The following is a 16,204-nucleotide window of genomic DNA, read 5'->3' as shown; positions in this document are numbered from 1 at the left end:
TCTAGGTCGGAATTTAAAAAGTTTAGATGAGGTATTTCTTCAAAATACCTCTGGTGTTTCTTGCCTTGAAGTGACTTTTACACGCCGAAAAAAAGAGAATGCAACAACCTAAAAGTATTTGTGCTAATTGGTCACAAGTAACTGAATGAAATTTCTCTAACTTACTTTCTTTACCTAATTTGGAGAACCTTAATTTGAGTACTTGTGACCTATACTTAAGATGGGTCACCTGCTCTCTTTTTTTTAAGCGCGACCTTTAAAACAAACTCAGACCACACTAAAGGATTAAAAATCAGCCGCTACATGGACTGTCATTGCAGGGTCATGAAGATGTTCTCTGGGGTGCATTAAAAATGTAATTCAGTTCCTATTACTCCTGATTTATGTGAAAGTTCGAGTAGTGCAGATTGTTAATCAGAGAATTAAAATCAGGACTGGTCATGCTGCAAGATGGAAACCCCATCATGTCCACACCAGGGCTGTCGCTCTCCAATTAATTACTGTAAAGCTTTTTGTGGGACAGCTGGTATGCACATCCCAGTTCGCCTGTTCTCTGGCTGCAAAGTCAACGGATCTCACCAAATGTCTGCAACCAACAATCCACAATCTCCACAGTAACAAATACTGGCCCCGTTCGCAAGGTGACGCATGCATGCAGGCGCCCACTTAAAGATGGCTCCTTGTCTGGCAACCGCAGCAGGTGTAGTTAGTACACACACCTCCAAATTGGGCAGTAGGTGGTTGTTAGGGGTTGTGAGTCTTTTTTAGACAACATTTAAAATGCTTAATATGACTTCTATAGCTTTAGAAGAAAACAATGGTAATGATTTTAATATTGTTCAGACAATCGGAGAATGAAGAAAATCATTTTTTAAAAATAAATCTCAGTTTGAGAATAAACAACAGGCTTTGGAGTTTTGGTGTCCATAGTGTGCCTGTTGAAATAAATTTATTTTTTTGCTTTTGACCACCCCTGCCAGCGTACGCCCACAGAACAGTGCACAGTATTTGTATTCATTACACTGGATGGCACGCTCATGGATTCATATCTGCTGGAAAATAACTGATGACAGAAGTGAAAAAACCTCCTATGTAGAGGGAAATGCACCATATAACTGTGCAGATTTAATCAAGGTCACCAAATGTCATTTTACAGAAAGGCTACCTGTGGCAGCAATATTTACCAATTATTAAAGGGTTGCGATTGCTCGCACAATGAAATTAGATTTTCCAAACTTGCCACAATCAAGACACGTTCAAATATAATCCAGTGTGTCAAGGTCATGGTCACCCCATTTGTATTCCTGGTGCTTCCTGTTAGTGAACGTACCCAGAACAAATTTCCTTCTTTCCATTTTTATGCAGATGAAAAGAATCAGAACATTCCAGTTTTTGGTATTAATAGTTATCAAAATAACTATTAATGCATTCTCATTTTAATCTATTACTGTGAGACATTTTGTCAAGGAAAGAGCTTTGCAGATGCTAATTTATTATCAGTGTACTCTACCTTTTACAAAAATGTGCATGCCCTCACTGAAACTTTACCCGACTTTACAAAAACTTTGCTAAGATTTCCCCACTGAAATGATTAATGAGATTATAGCCGACGTTAAACAACCATGACATTACCAAGGACAGCCAAATTGATTGCGAGTGTTGTCTTCAAGCAGTGTTTAAATCAATCACACTCACTGCCAAGAGTAATTTGGGTGTGCTTTATTTCCCCCCACCCCTCAAAGCGCACCGAACCAAAGAATAAAAAAAATAAACACAGACCGACGGAGGCGCTTTCATGGCTTCGCTGTTGACGGAGCAGGAGAATCAAAGCGACATCAAAAACATAAATGTATGCTAACAGCGCTGCATTAACATATTATCCTCTTAATCAACATGCAACACTGCTGGTCATAAGAGCAGTGTCAGGACTCTCATTTGTTAAATTCAATCTCAAAAGTATCACCTGGTAACGCGGTGCGCATAATGCAGCAACAGTTCTTTCGTATCTCATTTTGATTCGCAAAATCACAATCCAAACGTCGGCGGGTGGAGGGTGAGGTGGGGGTCATGTGTTGGGATATTGTCATATTAAGTCACATTATCTATCTGAGACTCATCCTAATTGTGTCACAACCACAGTTAGATTAAAGCAATTTCCACAGCAATTACAGTTTTATCATCTGATTACATGGCTTTAGGCTTTCCGTATTTCAGCCAGGGTTGTTAAACAAGTCCGGCCTCCAGTGAAATGGAGTCCTGTGAGCCAAAGCAGGAGGAATGAAGGTAGCGGCAGTCATGCACAAGCCTGTCGGCACACACAGACTTGACTGGACCCAAGTCTGTGCTTGTTGATTTCTATTTAAGTTTCTACGTTTATTTTTATTTTTTTGAAGCTATTTCTGTTACAAGTTTCAACCGGGGCATTTGATATGTGCAGGTCAAGGTGTTATAGAAATTTAAAATCAGAATCTGCAAAAAGAACCTTCCTCTCTAATGTGAAGCTTTTGCACACTGAAGCTGCGTATTTCCTTAGAGAGGTCAGAGGTGATGAGAGACCTTCATGATAATTTTTTTTATTTTGGGAGGGATTGTGGCTTTTATTTTCTGTCCATGGTAAATGTTATATCAGTTTAGAATATCAGGGTTTTTGATGGTTGAATAGAAAAGAAAGTTGTACATTTAAATTACCAGCCGTAAACAACAACAACTCTATAAAGTAAAAAACTCTATAAAGTAAAGTAAAATAAACTCTAATAAAATAAACTGCAAAATAGTAAATAAATACATAAATAATAAACTAAATATTTACCAACATATGAGTTAAACAACAAAAACTTTAACATAAATGTACAGAGTTTAATTTTCTTTTTGTCTATGAGTCTAGTTCAATAGCACAGCCCTTTTGCCAAAGCTTGTATCCTGTATTCTGGGGAAAATGATTCATACTTTAAAAAATAAAAAAAAGTGTCAGATGTTGGCTGAATTGTATTTGCGTAATACTTCTAATGAACAGGTGAAAAGTTAGGAAAAACAACATAACATTGTTTCATCCATTAGTGTGAGCTTCTATTCTTTCGAAGAACTCAATCGTTGATTGTTCACGTGTGTTTCTGTAGAAAAGAATCTTCCAAACAGCTCCAGCGTGGAAGTGGAGGTGACCCCACCTATGAACGGAACAGCAGGGCAAGAGGGAGAGACGGTAAGAAACCACTAAACGTCAAACCAGCTACTGTTAGACCGGATCTGTGAGACCAGTTCGCAGTTAGGGAGACATTTATGAATAGTTTATGCCTTTGATTGGCTCCTCTGTTCCTCTGCGAGTGTGAAAAGGTGGCACAGATTACGGCACAGGCCACCGCAACTGATAATTTCCCAGCATGCTCCCCTCCATTGTGGCCGGACCTGCCGACGACCCCGCCTCTTCCCACAGAGTTCTATAACCGCAGTCCTCGCTCGCCTGCGGCTCGCCGCCGCTGGGTGCTCCAGGCGAGACCCCTTTGACGAACGGCCACATGCGGCACCGAACCGTCAGCAGGTTGTGCTGGCATTAAAAATGGCGGCGGGACGTGGCGGCCCGCCGAGCGAGCAGACGGTCCTGGCACAGATGGGCAGCGATTCAAAGTCACATGTTTTCGAAGAGAACAGACAACAGATGTGTTGGAATCTCTCCCTTTATATCAGTAACTGGGAACATGAGCTAAACCACCAGGCATTTTCAAACTTGGTGAAATCTTAGTCGCCTGGATTGACTTATTCATGTTTTTGGCATGAATCAGAAAATAATAATAAAATATATTGGAGTTCTAGATAATAAGATCAAAAGATCATGCCATAAATCCATGAGGGAGCAGGGGGGGGGATTTTACTGCCATAAGTTGAGAGCTTACATTTTAAATTGGAGAGCAGGATTTCATCTCTCTGCTCTCGAAACTTGCAATGCTTGGACTCAAAACTTTTACGCTCTTTCAAATTTTCTCCTCGCACGCAGACTTTCTCTCTCTGCGTGAATCAAATTCTGCGCTCGCAAAATTCTCCACTCCTTTGCAAATTCTTTTCTACTCTCTCCTGCACCGTCGCTTAGCAACCGTCACAGCCAATAGAATGACAGCGTTGCTCCGGGTGCGCTTGACAATATCTAGTGGGTGTGCTTGTGTGGCTACAATAGATAGCTGCTTTTCCTCTGCTGGCGATGCATAGAAAACAATTTCGGCTTTCTGCTCCTTCCTCCGTGTTAGGAAGTCATGACATGTTTACCAAAAAGTACATTTATTTTTTTTGGTCAAATTAATGGTTTTCCAACTGAGCAAAACTTAAAAGAAAGATTTTGGCCATCTGTCTGCTCTCGCCTGCAATCGTTTTGTCATGTAAGCGCAAAACTGACAGCATATCTGCGTTTGTTGTCGTCAATATCTACTAAACTCATCTTAAACACATGCTCCTTGTTTTTCTGATACTGTTTTAGACAGCATTTCGTGCAGCAAAAATGTTTTAGCCTGGCACCCATGTTGATGATGAAGCCATTTGAAATAGATAGATTTGGGGTTTTTTCACTAGGTTTAAATATGTTGGTTTAACTCACCTGATTCAGGCGATTGCATCTAAAACATGCAGGGTGGCGTTTCTTTAGAGCCACGGTTAAAAAACCCTTTAATGTCATGAAAAGACTTACTATGCACCAGATAAGCTACAAACATTTTCAGTTATTTATTTATTTTTGTTTAAAGGTTTTTATTGGCTCTAGTGGCCTTTATTTGATAGTTAATTGACAGGAAAGTTGGTAATGAGGAAAGACATGCGGCAAAGGTCACCAGGCTGGGAATTGAACCCGTGACAGCCACGTCGAGGACTAAGGCCTCCATACAGGGGTTGTGCTTAACCCCTGCGCCACCACAGCACATCTATTTTTAGTTATGTCTTACTGCAAACTTCATCCATAACACATTTTAATGTAGGTTGTATTTTCTGTTGAATCTGTTACAGCTTGACTGAATTTTGGTCAAAATAACTTATTTCCATAAGAGCCCAGGTGAAAACCTTCTGTACATTCACACCTTTGTGAAAGAAATTAATAATCTCGATGGATTTATTTCCCAGAAACAGGTAGAATTCAGGCTTTTTATTTGTTCGCAGTCTAAGAAGTGGGCAGATAAGCAGACAGCTTGGTTAATATGCACCACTGTCTTTTTGTTAATTTTTTATTATAGATGACAAAAATAAATAGACATAGAAACACCAATACTCACTGGGACAAAAATCCCCTGGCCTATACTGCTAACTGTTAATCCTCCTAAATTCTGCTCCAGAATGATTGAGGACAAAAACAGGAATGTAAGCAAAATAAACTGTAGTTGAAAACAACTTCAAAAATTGGATTGTCATATTAAAGTATTCCAACTATATAGGGGTCATTGGTACGGCTAGATAAACAGGATCTGCTTCGTTCTCTTGGTATTTACTACGATTACAGTCTTATGTAACTCTCGTCAACTGTTGTCTAGAAAATAAATCATTTTACCTCAGTTGTGAATAATAACTCACTATGTTAATATTCTTTCAATTTCAGTAAGATGACCTGGTGTTTCAGAGTATTTTTAAAGCATGTGAACTGATTAGCAGCTTTACATAAACTGGTTTTGGTAATACCCAGGTAAAATTATACAGTTGAATTATCCTCCTTTGAATTGTTTCAGTTTGAAGTGTAAAACATTATCGTAGTTTGCATGAAACGTTGCTGCTGTGCTGGTTTGGGAGACAGCTATCTATTCCTGTGCAAGTGCTGGAGACTAAAAATGCCAAACTGGTGTGGGTGTCGCACTGAGGGATAACAGAGTACAAAATACGGTCATGTCTGTATCGATCCACTGCACTGCAAGTTATATTCACATTCTCCAGTAACGCTTTGGGTTAAAAATAGTAATAGAAAAAAAAAGAAAGAAAGAAACAGCCCTCTAGCTGTAAAAAAAAAAAATCTGCTTCTGTTAAAGAGAAAACAATCCCTCATCTTTCCCGATTCACATAAAAGCCTCTGATGTGATTCCAAAAAAAAACGATTCCTTCAGGACTGGAGCAGTGAAGATTCCTTATTTGTGTGCATATACAAGAGCATTTCTCAGGCGGTGACTCACTAACTTTGATAGACCTGGATGCTTATTGGCACGCCTAATTCTTACATGCTGCTATTTTTAGACCTCTGTCCCACAGTGCAGCCGTCTGTGTCACCCAGGAAGTTACTGGAAACTGCTCACGCCATCGTGTTGCCGCCAGAGGCCCCGTCGTACTGGTTGTTCCATTCCTCCTCCGAAGCCTTGGCAACAAGGAATTAAGGGGATTGTTAAGGTCAAATTCAAACCTGAGGCAGACGTGTTGTGCTGTTTCTTAATAAAACTCTTAAGAGACAAATTTCTGCTACAACATACTGACATGTTTCCAAGAAGATAAGTGGGATCGAGAGTGTGATTGAGAGGAAGATCTCAACCGTCTCGATCACAAAGCAAAGAAGTTTGAGCATCCTGTGACTCGTCACATAAAAGGGATTCAGAGAAGTCCACGCAGCGTGTGTCATGACAGGATTTAATGCCAGATTTGCTTTTTCCTTTGAAGAAAATGAGTAGAAGTTTATGTCTAAATGAAACGTGTAAAAAAAACAAAAAAACATCCAAGCCTTGATGAATGCTGTGAGAAAATGACTGAAGGTGTTGAAGTAAATCTGTTTTGACATAAATTAACATAAAAAAAACCCCAAAAAACATTTCTGGTATCTCTCGCTTTAATCCCACATAAGTACAGTATGTGCCTTCTGCAGAACGGTCGCTGTATTTTGCCCGTTTCTTGTTGCCTTACAAGCTGATTCAACAAATGCATCAGGTCTGATGGCTTACTTGCACTTTCTTTGAACGATTTTAGCCCGAGTAATGTTGGTCTAACACCAGGTGCCAAGTGCAAACGCTCACCTCCAGAAGAAAAAAGAGGGAAGAAAAAAAAAAAACATTAGCCAAATGTCAGGCCACCCCTTGCATCTCTGTGGTGTCTGATAAAAGTCAGTCCCTTTAAGCGCAGAGTTGGCAGTGTTACCAACTGAGGCACCACAAGGCAGGAAAGGCCCCCGAGGGGTTGGCATTTCAGAACCATAGAGTCGGGGGCACGAGCAACATGGGATGCTTCAGCTCACAAAGCATGTTGAGCAAAATCACACACACAGGCAGAGTTACGGTTTAGAACTTGAATCCATGCAGAAGCTGCTCTGCAAATCCAAAAAATATTCACAGGTGACGGGTAGAAGATGAAATTTGTGAAACCTGCGAGAGGTGGCTGATTAGCAGCCCTGGTCAGCTACCAGAATAAGTTCAACATTTACTGGAGTACCATGGTTTTTATTTTACTTTCTATTTTTAGAAAGACAATTTTCAATTTGAGTATATTTAGTAAAACATTTTTTTTAATCCCCTTTTTTTGTTCTGTTTTTGTTTGGTTGTTTTTTGATCAAGTCAAAAGTGTCACACTTATTCACACCCTGGCTGGTAAACACTCATTCTGTCACGGTGACCAGAGGTGTCAATGCATCTGGAGAGAAATGGCATAAAAAAAACCCATCTTCAGTTTATTTACTATTCAAAAGGAGATTTATTAGGAGAAGTAGATTTTTGTTCAGCCATTTATCCTTTTTTCATCTTAAGATTTTATGAGGAAGTTCTCTATATTTTTTATAGCTAATTAGTGAGGTTCTGAAAAAATAATTAATTGTTTTTGTTACATCTGACGAAGAAGGTGCTTACTCATGGGAGCAGCTGGTGGAGCTTTCTGAAGAAGAACAAAAAAAAAGATGCCATGAAACATGGAGCATGAGCAAAACAGAGAGCAAGATGGTTTAAATGTCAAACTTCACTTCATCCATCTTCATCTCTGCCAAAATAAGGAATAAGTATAAAAATTAGGAATGAATTGTTGTTTACTCCAAGTGTTCCTGGAGCTTAATCTGAATATTATTGAAAACTGACCAAATCTTCCACGTTGGTGCATTAAAGTTGCCGTAAAAAAAAAAAAAAACTCCACTATGCATCCACAACAATTCCGGTGGAATTGAGATGGATGCTTCTCTCTTTTGCGGCTGTTTTTCAACATATTTCAGTCATTTTCCGTCTTTTATCTCCTCCTCCTGAGTAATCTATCATGCAGTAATTTAAAATTCCCTTTTGGGGATTATTAAAGTCTTATTAAATCCAATCCAGACAACAATGCAGCCATCTGGATATGGAGAACAGGTAGAGATGTGGATGCAGAGCAGGAGCGAAGCGAGCGCCGCCTTTTGTTAGGCAGCTCTGATTACCAAGGTTACCGAGCGATGCTTAGCAGCTGTAGCTGTCACAGCAGGACCAGCGTCACATGATTCATGATTCGTGCTAAAGCCTTTTCCTTTTTTTTTTTTTTTAAAGATTGGTGCTTCGCTCTGATGGTATGCAGAGCAGATCTAATTGAGAATGTTAAGGATTTCTTGAAGTAATCACAATCCACGATGCAGCAGCTGTCAACAGCAGGTGTCTCACTGAACGTCCCGCTTCTCGTTGTTTTTTTTTGTTTTTTTTATGTCTCGCCAACGTCATTCATGCAAGGGCAAAGAACAAGCTCTAGGTCATCCACACGCACACGTGCGAACGCGCTCTTCGCTCGTCCCCGCGGCCCATTATCATCCCCTGTAATTGGATTCAAAGGAGAAGAGACAAATATCTGCTGCCAGAAGTGTCTGCGGCCGCACCACTTCGGTTCAGAGGCAAGGTGAGCCTGTGAGTTAATAGAAAATATGATTTAGCCGTGGGGATGTTTTGTAGTAATCACCGACTCTCTGTGACTTACTTGGCATTCTGGCGGCGGGTCCGGTCAGACCCCCCGGGGAGGTCGGGGCCGCAAGGCCGACATCAGCAGTCGACGCTGATGAGTCCCACTGCTGACAGAGAGCCCGTTGAGCGCCGCGCAATCACCCAAATCGGTCATCAGGTTTGCGCGTCTTACAGGGGTAGATCGGGATTGTTGAAGAGAAGTTCTAGGTTAAAAGCCGCTAGATTCCTCTCCTGACATATTAGTTGGTTGGAGGCTGAAGACGGTGGCTTGTCCAAGAGGAGCCAAGACCAATGCAAATGTTTCTCTTCAGAGTAACTGCATAATGTGACCAAACCATAGTGAAAAGCAAAAATATTAAAGATGTTTAAGTTGCTCATTATTGATTTTGACACTTCCTTTCTTACCTCACTATGAGAACAATTTGGAGGTATTGTTCATCTTTGGCACAGTGTTGGCTACTCTCATTAATGGTACATTCAACATAAATTATTTTGCAATAATAATAAAAAATAAATGATCAGAGTAAGTTAAATGTACATTTTAGTGCCACTTTTACCTGGAAAGACCCAAGATCTATTGGGCTCCAAGAAGAACTTGTCATTCACAATATGGCCGGCACGCAGTTGGACCAAGGCGGTCTTCTTCACACACTTTTCTGTTCTGTTTTCAGAACGGGATATTTGGTCGTGTGCCGCCGTAATTAACCGATCAATGCAACCGTTGTGACAGGGTAGAGGTTCTTAAAGTAGGATTTGTACAAAACTGTTTGGATCGGTAGTTAGTTTCAACCTCCCTGACGAGCTTATTTGGATTTATATGAAAATGCCAATAGAGTGTCTTCTCCAGGTAGGATGTTAGCTGTTAATAACCTTTCCACAGAACCTTTCTTTGAGAATCCTGAGCTGTCCGTCAGAGGTAAGCGAAGGCACGCGGGCTCCCACGTCGTGCTGCTCCCGCAGACCTCTGCGCGTCGTCGTGCTGCTGCCTTCCTCTTTTGTGACGGTTGCTATGGGAAGATGCATCCTGATGAGACTATTTATCAACCTGAAGGACTGTAGTGGACCCCCCCTCCCCATCACCCTTTAATGCACAGGCAGAAAGCGTGACTCAGCCCATTAGGTTATTTAATTCGTGTTTAGCTGCTAATTATTTCCAAATGGTGGACTGAATTATGTGGACACCGGCATGGCAGCGATACGAGACAGCCTGAGACTGAAAACAAACAAACAAACAAAAAACATGTTTTAATGTGTGTAATGGGTGTTTTTATTCAGTTTATTTTAATATAACAGCTGTTTCATTTTAGATTTTATTTTTCTTCTTCATCTTGTGACATCTGCTGTCAGGCTGAAGATGAGGAAGAGGAGGACCAGCCTCTGAGCCTGTCCTGGCCCGAATCCAACCGCAAGCGCTTCACCTACCTCCTTATCATGCCCATTGTCCTCCCCCTGTGGCTGACTCTTCCCGACGTCAGGAAAACGGTGACTTTCCGAAACTTTTTTCCCGAGAACTTCTCCTCTCTTCTTAGACAAGATTTTTTTTTTTTTATTCTTTTTACCACCTTTTCTTTTTCTTTTTCCTTTTCAGTCGTCAAAAAAGTTCTTCCCCGTTACATTCCTGGGGGCCATCTGCTGGATTGCGGGATTCTCCTACCTAATGGTGTGGTGGGCTCACCAGGTACACACAGCACAACGAGTTTTGATTTGAAAGTATCGGTGCGGCAACACAAAAAAAACAAATCCCTTTCAGTAAGCATAATCCCTATCTAGTAAACAAAACTCTTTTGTTTTCTACATCCTTTACATTTGATTAAACATCGTTACGGCCGTCTCTCTTTCAAGACATAGCTGACTCTCTGAGTTTTGTAGCACCGAAGCATCACAAGGGAATTTAAAAATAGCCGCAACAAAAGATGAGGTTGTATTTACCCTGAAGCTTATTTTTTTTTCTTATTTATTTATTTTTCTCTTTGCAGGTTGGCGAGACCATCGGGATTACAGAGGAGATTATGGGTCTGACTATATTAGCAGCTGGAACCTCTATCCCCGACCTCATCACCAGTGTCATCGTGGCACGCAAGGGGCTGGGCGACATGGCCGTATCCAGCTCTGTGGGCTCCAACATCTTCGACATCACTGTTGGGTACGTCACATCTGAGCATTTTTAAGCCTAGTGCTCAACTTCTGGTTGTGCGAACCCTCGAAGTGAAACGACCACGATCCTCTCTAAGGTGTTGTTTTATTTGAGCGTAGCAGATTTGTGCGTTTAAAACGATTATTATCTCCTCATGTCAACTCTTGGAAATTTCATTGCATCTGGTCATAGCAGCCCGTACATGTATTTGCTTTTTCTGGTCATGCAAAGTGTGCAAAATTAAATCAATTTAGTTTTATTGCATTATATGATAAAAATTTTGTTGTTTTTTTTTACAAATTTGACGAGCTTTTCGGGGATTTGAACGCGACTCGTTCGTTCATTGCAGCCGTTTCCTCAACAGCACGTTTGTGTCTTTGCAGACTGCCGTTTCCCTGGCTACTGTGGTCCATGTTCCGCGGCTTCATCCCGGTGCAGGTCAGCTCCAACGGCCTCTTCTGCGCCATCGTGCTCCTCTTCCTCATGCTCCTCTTCGTCATCATCTCCATCGCTGCGTGCAAGTGGCGCATGAGCAAGCTCCTGGGCTTCATCATGTTCATGCTGTACTTCGTCTTCCTGGTTGTCAGCGTCATGCTGGAGGACAGGGTGATCAGCTGCCCCGTGTCCGTCTGATAGGTCCGCCGGGGGTGGGGGGGGATAAGGGGGCTGCCCTCTCCTCCTCACCCACCTCGTCACCATCCGACAACAAACCATCCACACAGCCTGCCGTCAATCTCACCTGACCCTCATGATCCTTCACACCACAAGAACCGCGCCTGAGCAGTAAAGAAAAACCGGACGAAACATGAAGTCTGCGAACAATTTTGGCTCACTGGGGTGAGGCGGGGGAGGGAGTGACGAGGTTTTATCTAGAGAAGATTTTTGTGGATAATCTTTTTTGAGGAGGGGCGCGAGCCAAGCAAAAGGTATTATGCATGCAATTAGGCTCGCTGGAGGAACCGGACTCAAGTCGTTGCCTGACAGGTTGGAGTAGCAGCGTGTTCACACTTTTAGCAGCAAAAATGCGCCACGACTCGAGCAGCAACTGTGAGCACATTTGAACGGACGAGCTCGCTCAGCAGGCCGAAACAAATGTTGGATGCGGATGAATTTATTCATGAGGACATGGCAGACTCTGCGGATGAGTGTTTCGCTTCAAAGCCGACGGTACCGAGACTCTCGTGTGAGATTTCTGCAGACAAACTTTTCCTCCTTTTTTTTTTCTTTTTTCTTTTTTTTTGTTGCGGATCCATCTGTGCTCGGTCTTTACGACACGTTTCAGCCTTCATCCTGTCCTGCCAATTGCCGTCGACACATTTCCACGGAGTGTTTTTTTTTTTTTTTTTACTTTATTTTTGGCTCAATAGAAGTAGCAGTAGGTTTACAGTAACAGTATTATTCGACGTGAAGCCATCTTAACAGTCTGCTTCTCTTCTTCTCTCGCTGATTGTACAGAATCCTCCATGCTTCACATTTACCGATTTTAAAAAAAAAGAAAAGAAAAAAGGGCAAAAAGTAAAAAAATCAAAAAACAAAAAAAAAAGTCTGAAGTTTAGATACTAGCCTTCAAATATCTCACACAGTTTGGAAGAAATGCATGAGTACATAGGCTCAATAAAGTTACACACCTAAATACCTAGAAGAACCACATCAAAAAGATGTTTAACATGTTTAAGCATCATGGTTGGCTTAGATTAGTCAATGTGTAGTGCTTCGTTCACCATAACACCTGCCTCAAGTCACCTAATCAAACCGTTTGAGGTACAAGTAACAAGGCATAAACTGCATGGGGAAAATAAAAAAAGACCCTTCAGGGTGAGAAAATAACTAACATTAAGCAAGTTGTATACAAAAAAATGTACTTTTGTTTTTAACTACTTCTTTGCAAATCAAGACTCAATCTCTATGTACGGTCAACGATATCTATCAAGCTGTCTATCGAACCATTTCCTCTCTAATCAAAGGTGCTTTTGTGTGCATGTGCGCAAATGTGCATTTGGAGTCACCGCACTGAAATGTACTCACTTATAGAGGCATTTTGCATAATGTACGCACACCGATTTGTCTCTCTTTAAGCTACGTAGAATGTGGAAAACTCACAGACTTTATAGCAATATACCACATGTCGTCTTTGAGAGCGTAATAATCACTCCGGGCGCTTTCTGCCGATTTGGGATTTTCTCATCAGACGCCATCAATGGCAACAATAAGTGGTACACTGATTTTCGTTTTAAAATGTGACATGTTAAATTGAAAAACAAGTCTTTTTTTTCCCCTTCTTCTTCTTGTTTGGGCTCAAAAACAGATGAGAAGAAATCAATATGTTTTGCTTGATTTTACTGAATAACAATGCGTAAAATTGTAGCTAAAAAGAAATGCTGACACTTCCACTTGAGGTAGTAGCATAATTTTAGATGTTTTTATTTTCTCCCTAATATGGGACACTATTGGGGTGTGCGGAAGGAAACAGCACCTCCTACAGTCACAGGATCACAAAAAAAAATCAGACGCCGTTAGCGGCTAAATCCAATTTCACCACTTGTAGCTCCTTCTTAGCCCTTAACCCTAACAGGTAGGACCTCCCATTTGTTTCCATGGAGTAAGGCGAGGATTAGGCTATAAAAAAATTGGCTACAGTATATCAAAAAAATATATATATATATATTTTTTTTCTTTTCAATGTAAATGATTTTACCATCACAACAGCCACTGTTTTAAATATGGTGCTACAAGAATAATGACACATAAACAACGTGTTGCCAGTTTGGTAACACGTTTTCTCACGTGTTACTAAACTGGAAATCCAGTTTTATTACACTGAATTCTACCTGCAGTCAGATAATCATCAACATACTTCAAGTAAACAAGATTTGTGTGCTTGTTAAAGTTTGCGATGTTAGAACAGCTATGCACCACATAGTTTTTTTATGTTTTAAATACATTTAAAAATGCATTGTAGCAGATTTATTTTCAATCTGCTTATTCCTTAACTAGGACAAAACAGAAAAATAGTGAATTCTGACACAAGATTATTATTATTATTTAATATTTACGTCAAAAGTAACCTTTTATTTTGACCAACTTAAAAAAGACAGCTTTGACCTCGTAGGCTACCAGAGCTCCACGCCAAGGATAAATTGAATAAATCCCAGAGGAAAAAGCTGATCAGCAGTTCTAATAAGAAGTTCCTTCTGATTATTCTAAAGGCTATAAACATTGGATACGCGCCACTTCTATAATATGAAAATAAAAAGGTTTTCTGAAAACGATAGCATCTTGATAATGATCTTTTAGAAGATTCACCCAGTCACGCAAATACACACACTTCCATACACTGTCACACACGTCAGCGGGAAACTTGGGGTTAAGTCAAAAGGCACATTGACGTGAGACGGGGACACGAATTTCTGACAGCCAAGTTGATTACTCTACCCACTGAGCCCCAGTCGCTTTCATTTCTCTGCTACAGACAATTTTCTTTTAATCGTTTTATACCTGAAAAATGAATCTAATTTTGACCACAAAACTTAAGGAATTTTTGGCTCACATTTCAGATTTACGTTTTGTGTTTTCAAGCGAAAATCAAGCAGAGGCCGCTCTCTGTTTTTCAGCGCTGACGTCAGATGAGAGCGTCGATTATCAGGACACGCTCGGAGGCCAATCCCTCCCACTCGTCCGTCCCTCTCTGTCCTCCTTCCCCAAGGAAGCGGGCGACCAGTTCCTCCTCTTCCTCCTCCTCCCCGCGCCTTTTTACCTCAGCCTCTGTACAAGCCGCGTCGTAGGAGTCAACTGTATAATAATAGTGTGTATAGATTCACCGAATGCGTGAGGAAGCATGCATGCAAGGAACTCTGGCTGGTCACCCCAGCTCAGCTTAAGACCACCAAATTTTTTGCGGAGAAACATTAAGAAATTCAATGCTTTTTTTTTTTTTGTAAATAACTTTTTTCTTTCCTTTTTTTTTTTTTTTTTTCAAAAAAAGAGAAAAAAACAAAACAAAAAAGTTGCAAACACACATTTAACTCACTACTTTTGCTTTGATGTTCTGGAGGCTATGAGGAATGTTGCAGGGAAGCCTTTAGCAGCACCGCCGAGAGAAAGCAAACACCGAACTCACACAAACAAACAAACAAACGGCAAACATGCCCATTCTGGTTGCGTTCAGCAAAAGACGGCTTTAAAAACCACATTGCCTCTTCTGATTCAAACTAATTTACACTGCCACTCTTTATATTTTTTTGCTTTGTTCTTCTTTTAGTATATGCACAATGCAAATCTAAATCGTAACAATAGATATCGTAAGCCATTCTTTCACCATTCAGTTCCGGAGAGTCAATTTACAGTACGGCCTCGGCAGTGACTCATGTGCTTTTGTGCACGTTTTCCACGAAAAGCCTCCTTCAGCGCCCACACACACACACACACACACACACACACACACACACACACACACACACACACACACACACACACACATGCCGTTTGATCCGATCTCACTTCAGATTCTTTTCACACCTCTTCTTCAAAGGAATCCTTTAGGAAATATCAGATTTTTACGTGCTCTTGCTGAGACTTTGTGCACAGTAGAAATAGGGTCTGCTTGGCGGGAAATGCTAAAAAAAAAAAAAAAAAGTGGACAAAATTAATCCAACGGACGTCTCCCTCTGTTTTGTGTTCGCTTTAACTCTTAGATTAAGTCTCAGTTTCAAAGTAGATTGAAGACGAATGTGGATTTTACCCAGGACATCTCACTGCAACCTGTTCTGATGAGACATTTGAATGTAACAACAGGTAAGATTTTCCAAAGCACGTCAAGATGATTTTTCACATTTTATTTTATTTTTTAGTGGATGAAGAGGGGAAAAAAAAAAAATCTATCACGTGAGCTTTGAATTGATTCTGGTTCAAAAGGGTAAGCGACCTTGAAAAGCTAGCAACTAATGAGCATTCTTGCACTTGTAAAATGTTTTTATTTTCTTGATGTTGATCTAAAGTTTATTTAACATGTACATATGCTGTAAACAGAAACAAATTATCCATATAATCTATATGTGTACAAGAAATATGTCTCTATGTAAAAAAAAAAGATACACAAAGTATAATATAATGAAAACAAATAAAGATGCTAATTCAAATATGCAAATGTGTCTTCTTTTTCGTTTTTCTTTTTTGTTCTTAATTCTTATTCCACCAATCATTGGCTTCACAGTCATTTCAGTTCAGGTCTTTTAAGGATTTG

At 40.5% G+C, this 16,204-nt stretch overlaps 1 protein-coding gene across 6 annotated transcripts in view; it reads left to right on the top strand.

The window, feature by feature from the left end:
• Positions 1 to 15,100, top strand: part of LOC103480699 (sodium/potassium/calcium exchanger 2) — a 58,889-nt gene extending 43,789 nt beyond the window's left edge. For all 6 annotated transcript variants that reach the window (XM_081599121.1, XM_008435832.3, XM_081599122.1 and 3 more), the window contains 5 exons: positions 3,117 to 3,199; positions 10,179 to 10,313; positions 10,420 to 10,509; positions 10,808 to 10,974; positions 11,349 to 15,100. In XM_081599121.1, coding sequence (XP_081455247.1) covers positions 3,117 to 3,199; positions 10,179 to 10,313; positions 10,420 to 10,509; positions 10,808 to 10,974; positions 11,349 to 11,598 — 725 coding nt within the window. In that variant the 3' untranslated portion in view covers positions 11,599 to 15,100. The remainder of the gene's footprint in view (positions 1 to 3,116; positions 3,200 to 10,178; positions 10,314 to 10,419; positions 10,510 to 10,807; positions 10,975 to 11,348) is intronic.
• Positions 15,101 to 16,204: the final 1,104 nt, after the last annotated feature.

This window comes from Poecilia reticulata, chromosome 18 (genome assembly GCF_904066995.2).
Source record: "Poecilia reticulata chromosome 18, P_reticulata-male-v2, whole genome shotgun sequence".
Taxonomy (NCBI): domain Eukaryota; kingdom Metazoa; phylum Chordata; class Actinopteri; order Cyprinodontiformes; family Poeciliidae; genus Poecilia; species Poecilia reticulata.
Note: the sequence above shows the minus strand (reverse complement) of the source record. Positions and strands in the feature narration are given on the sequence as shown.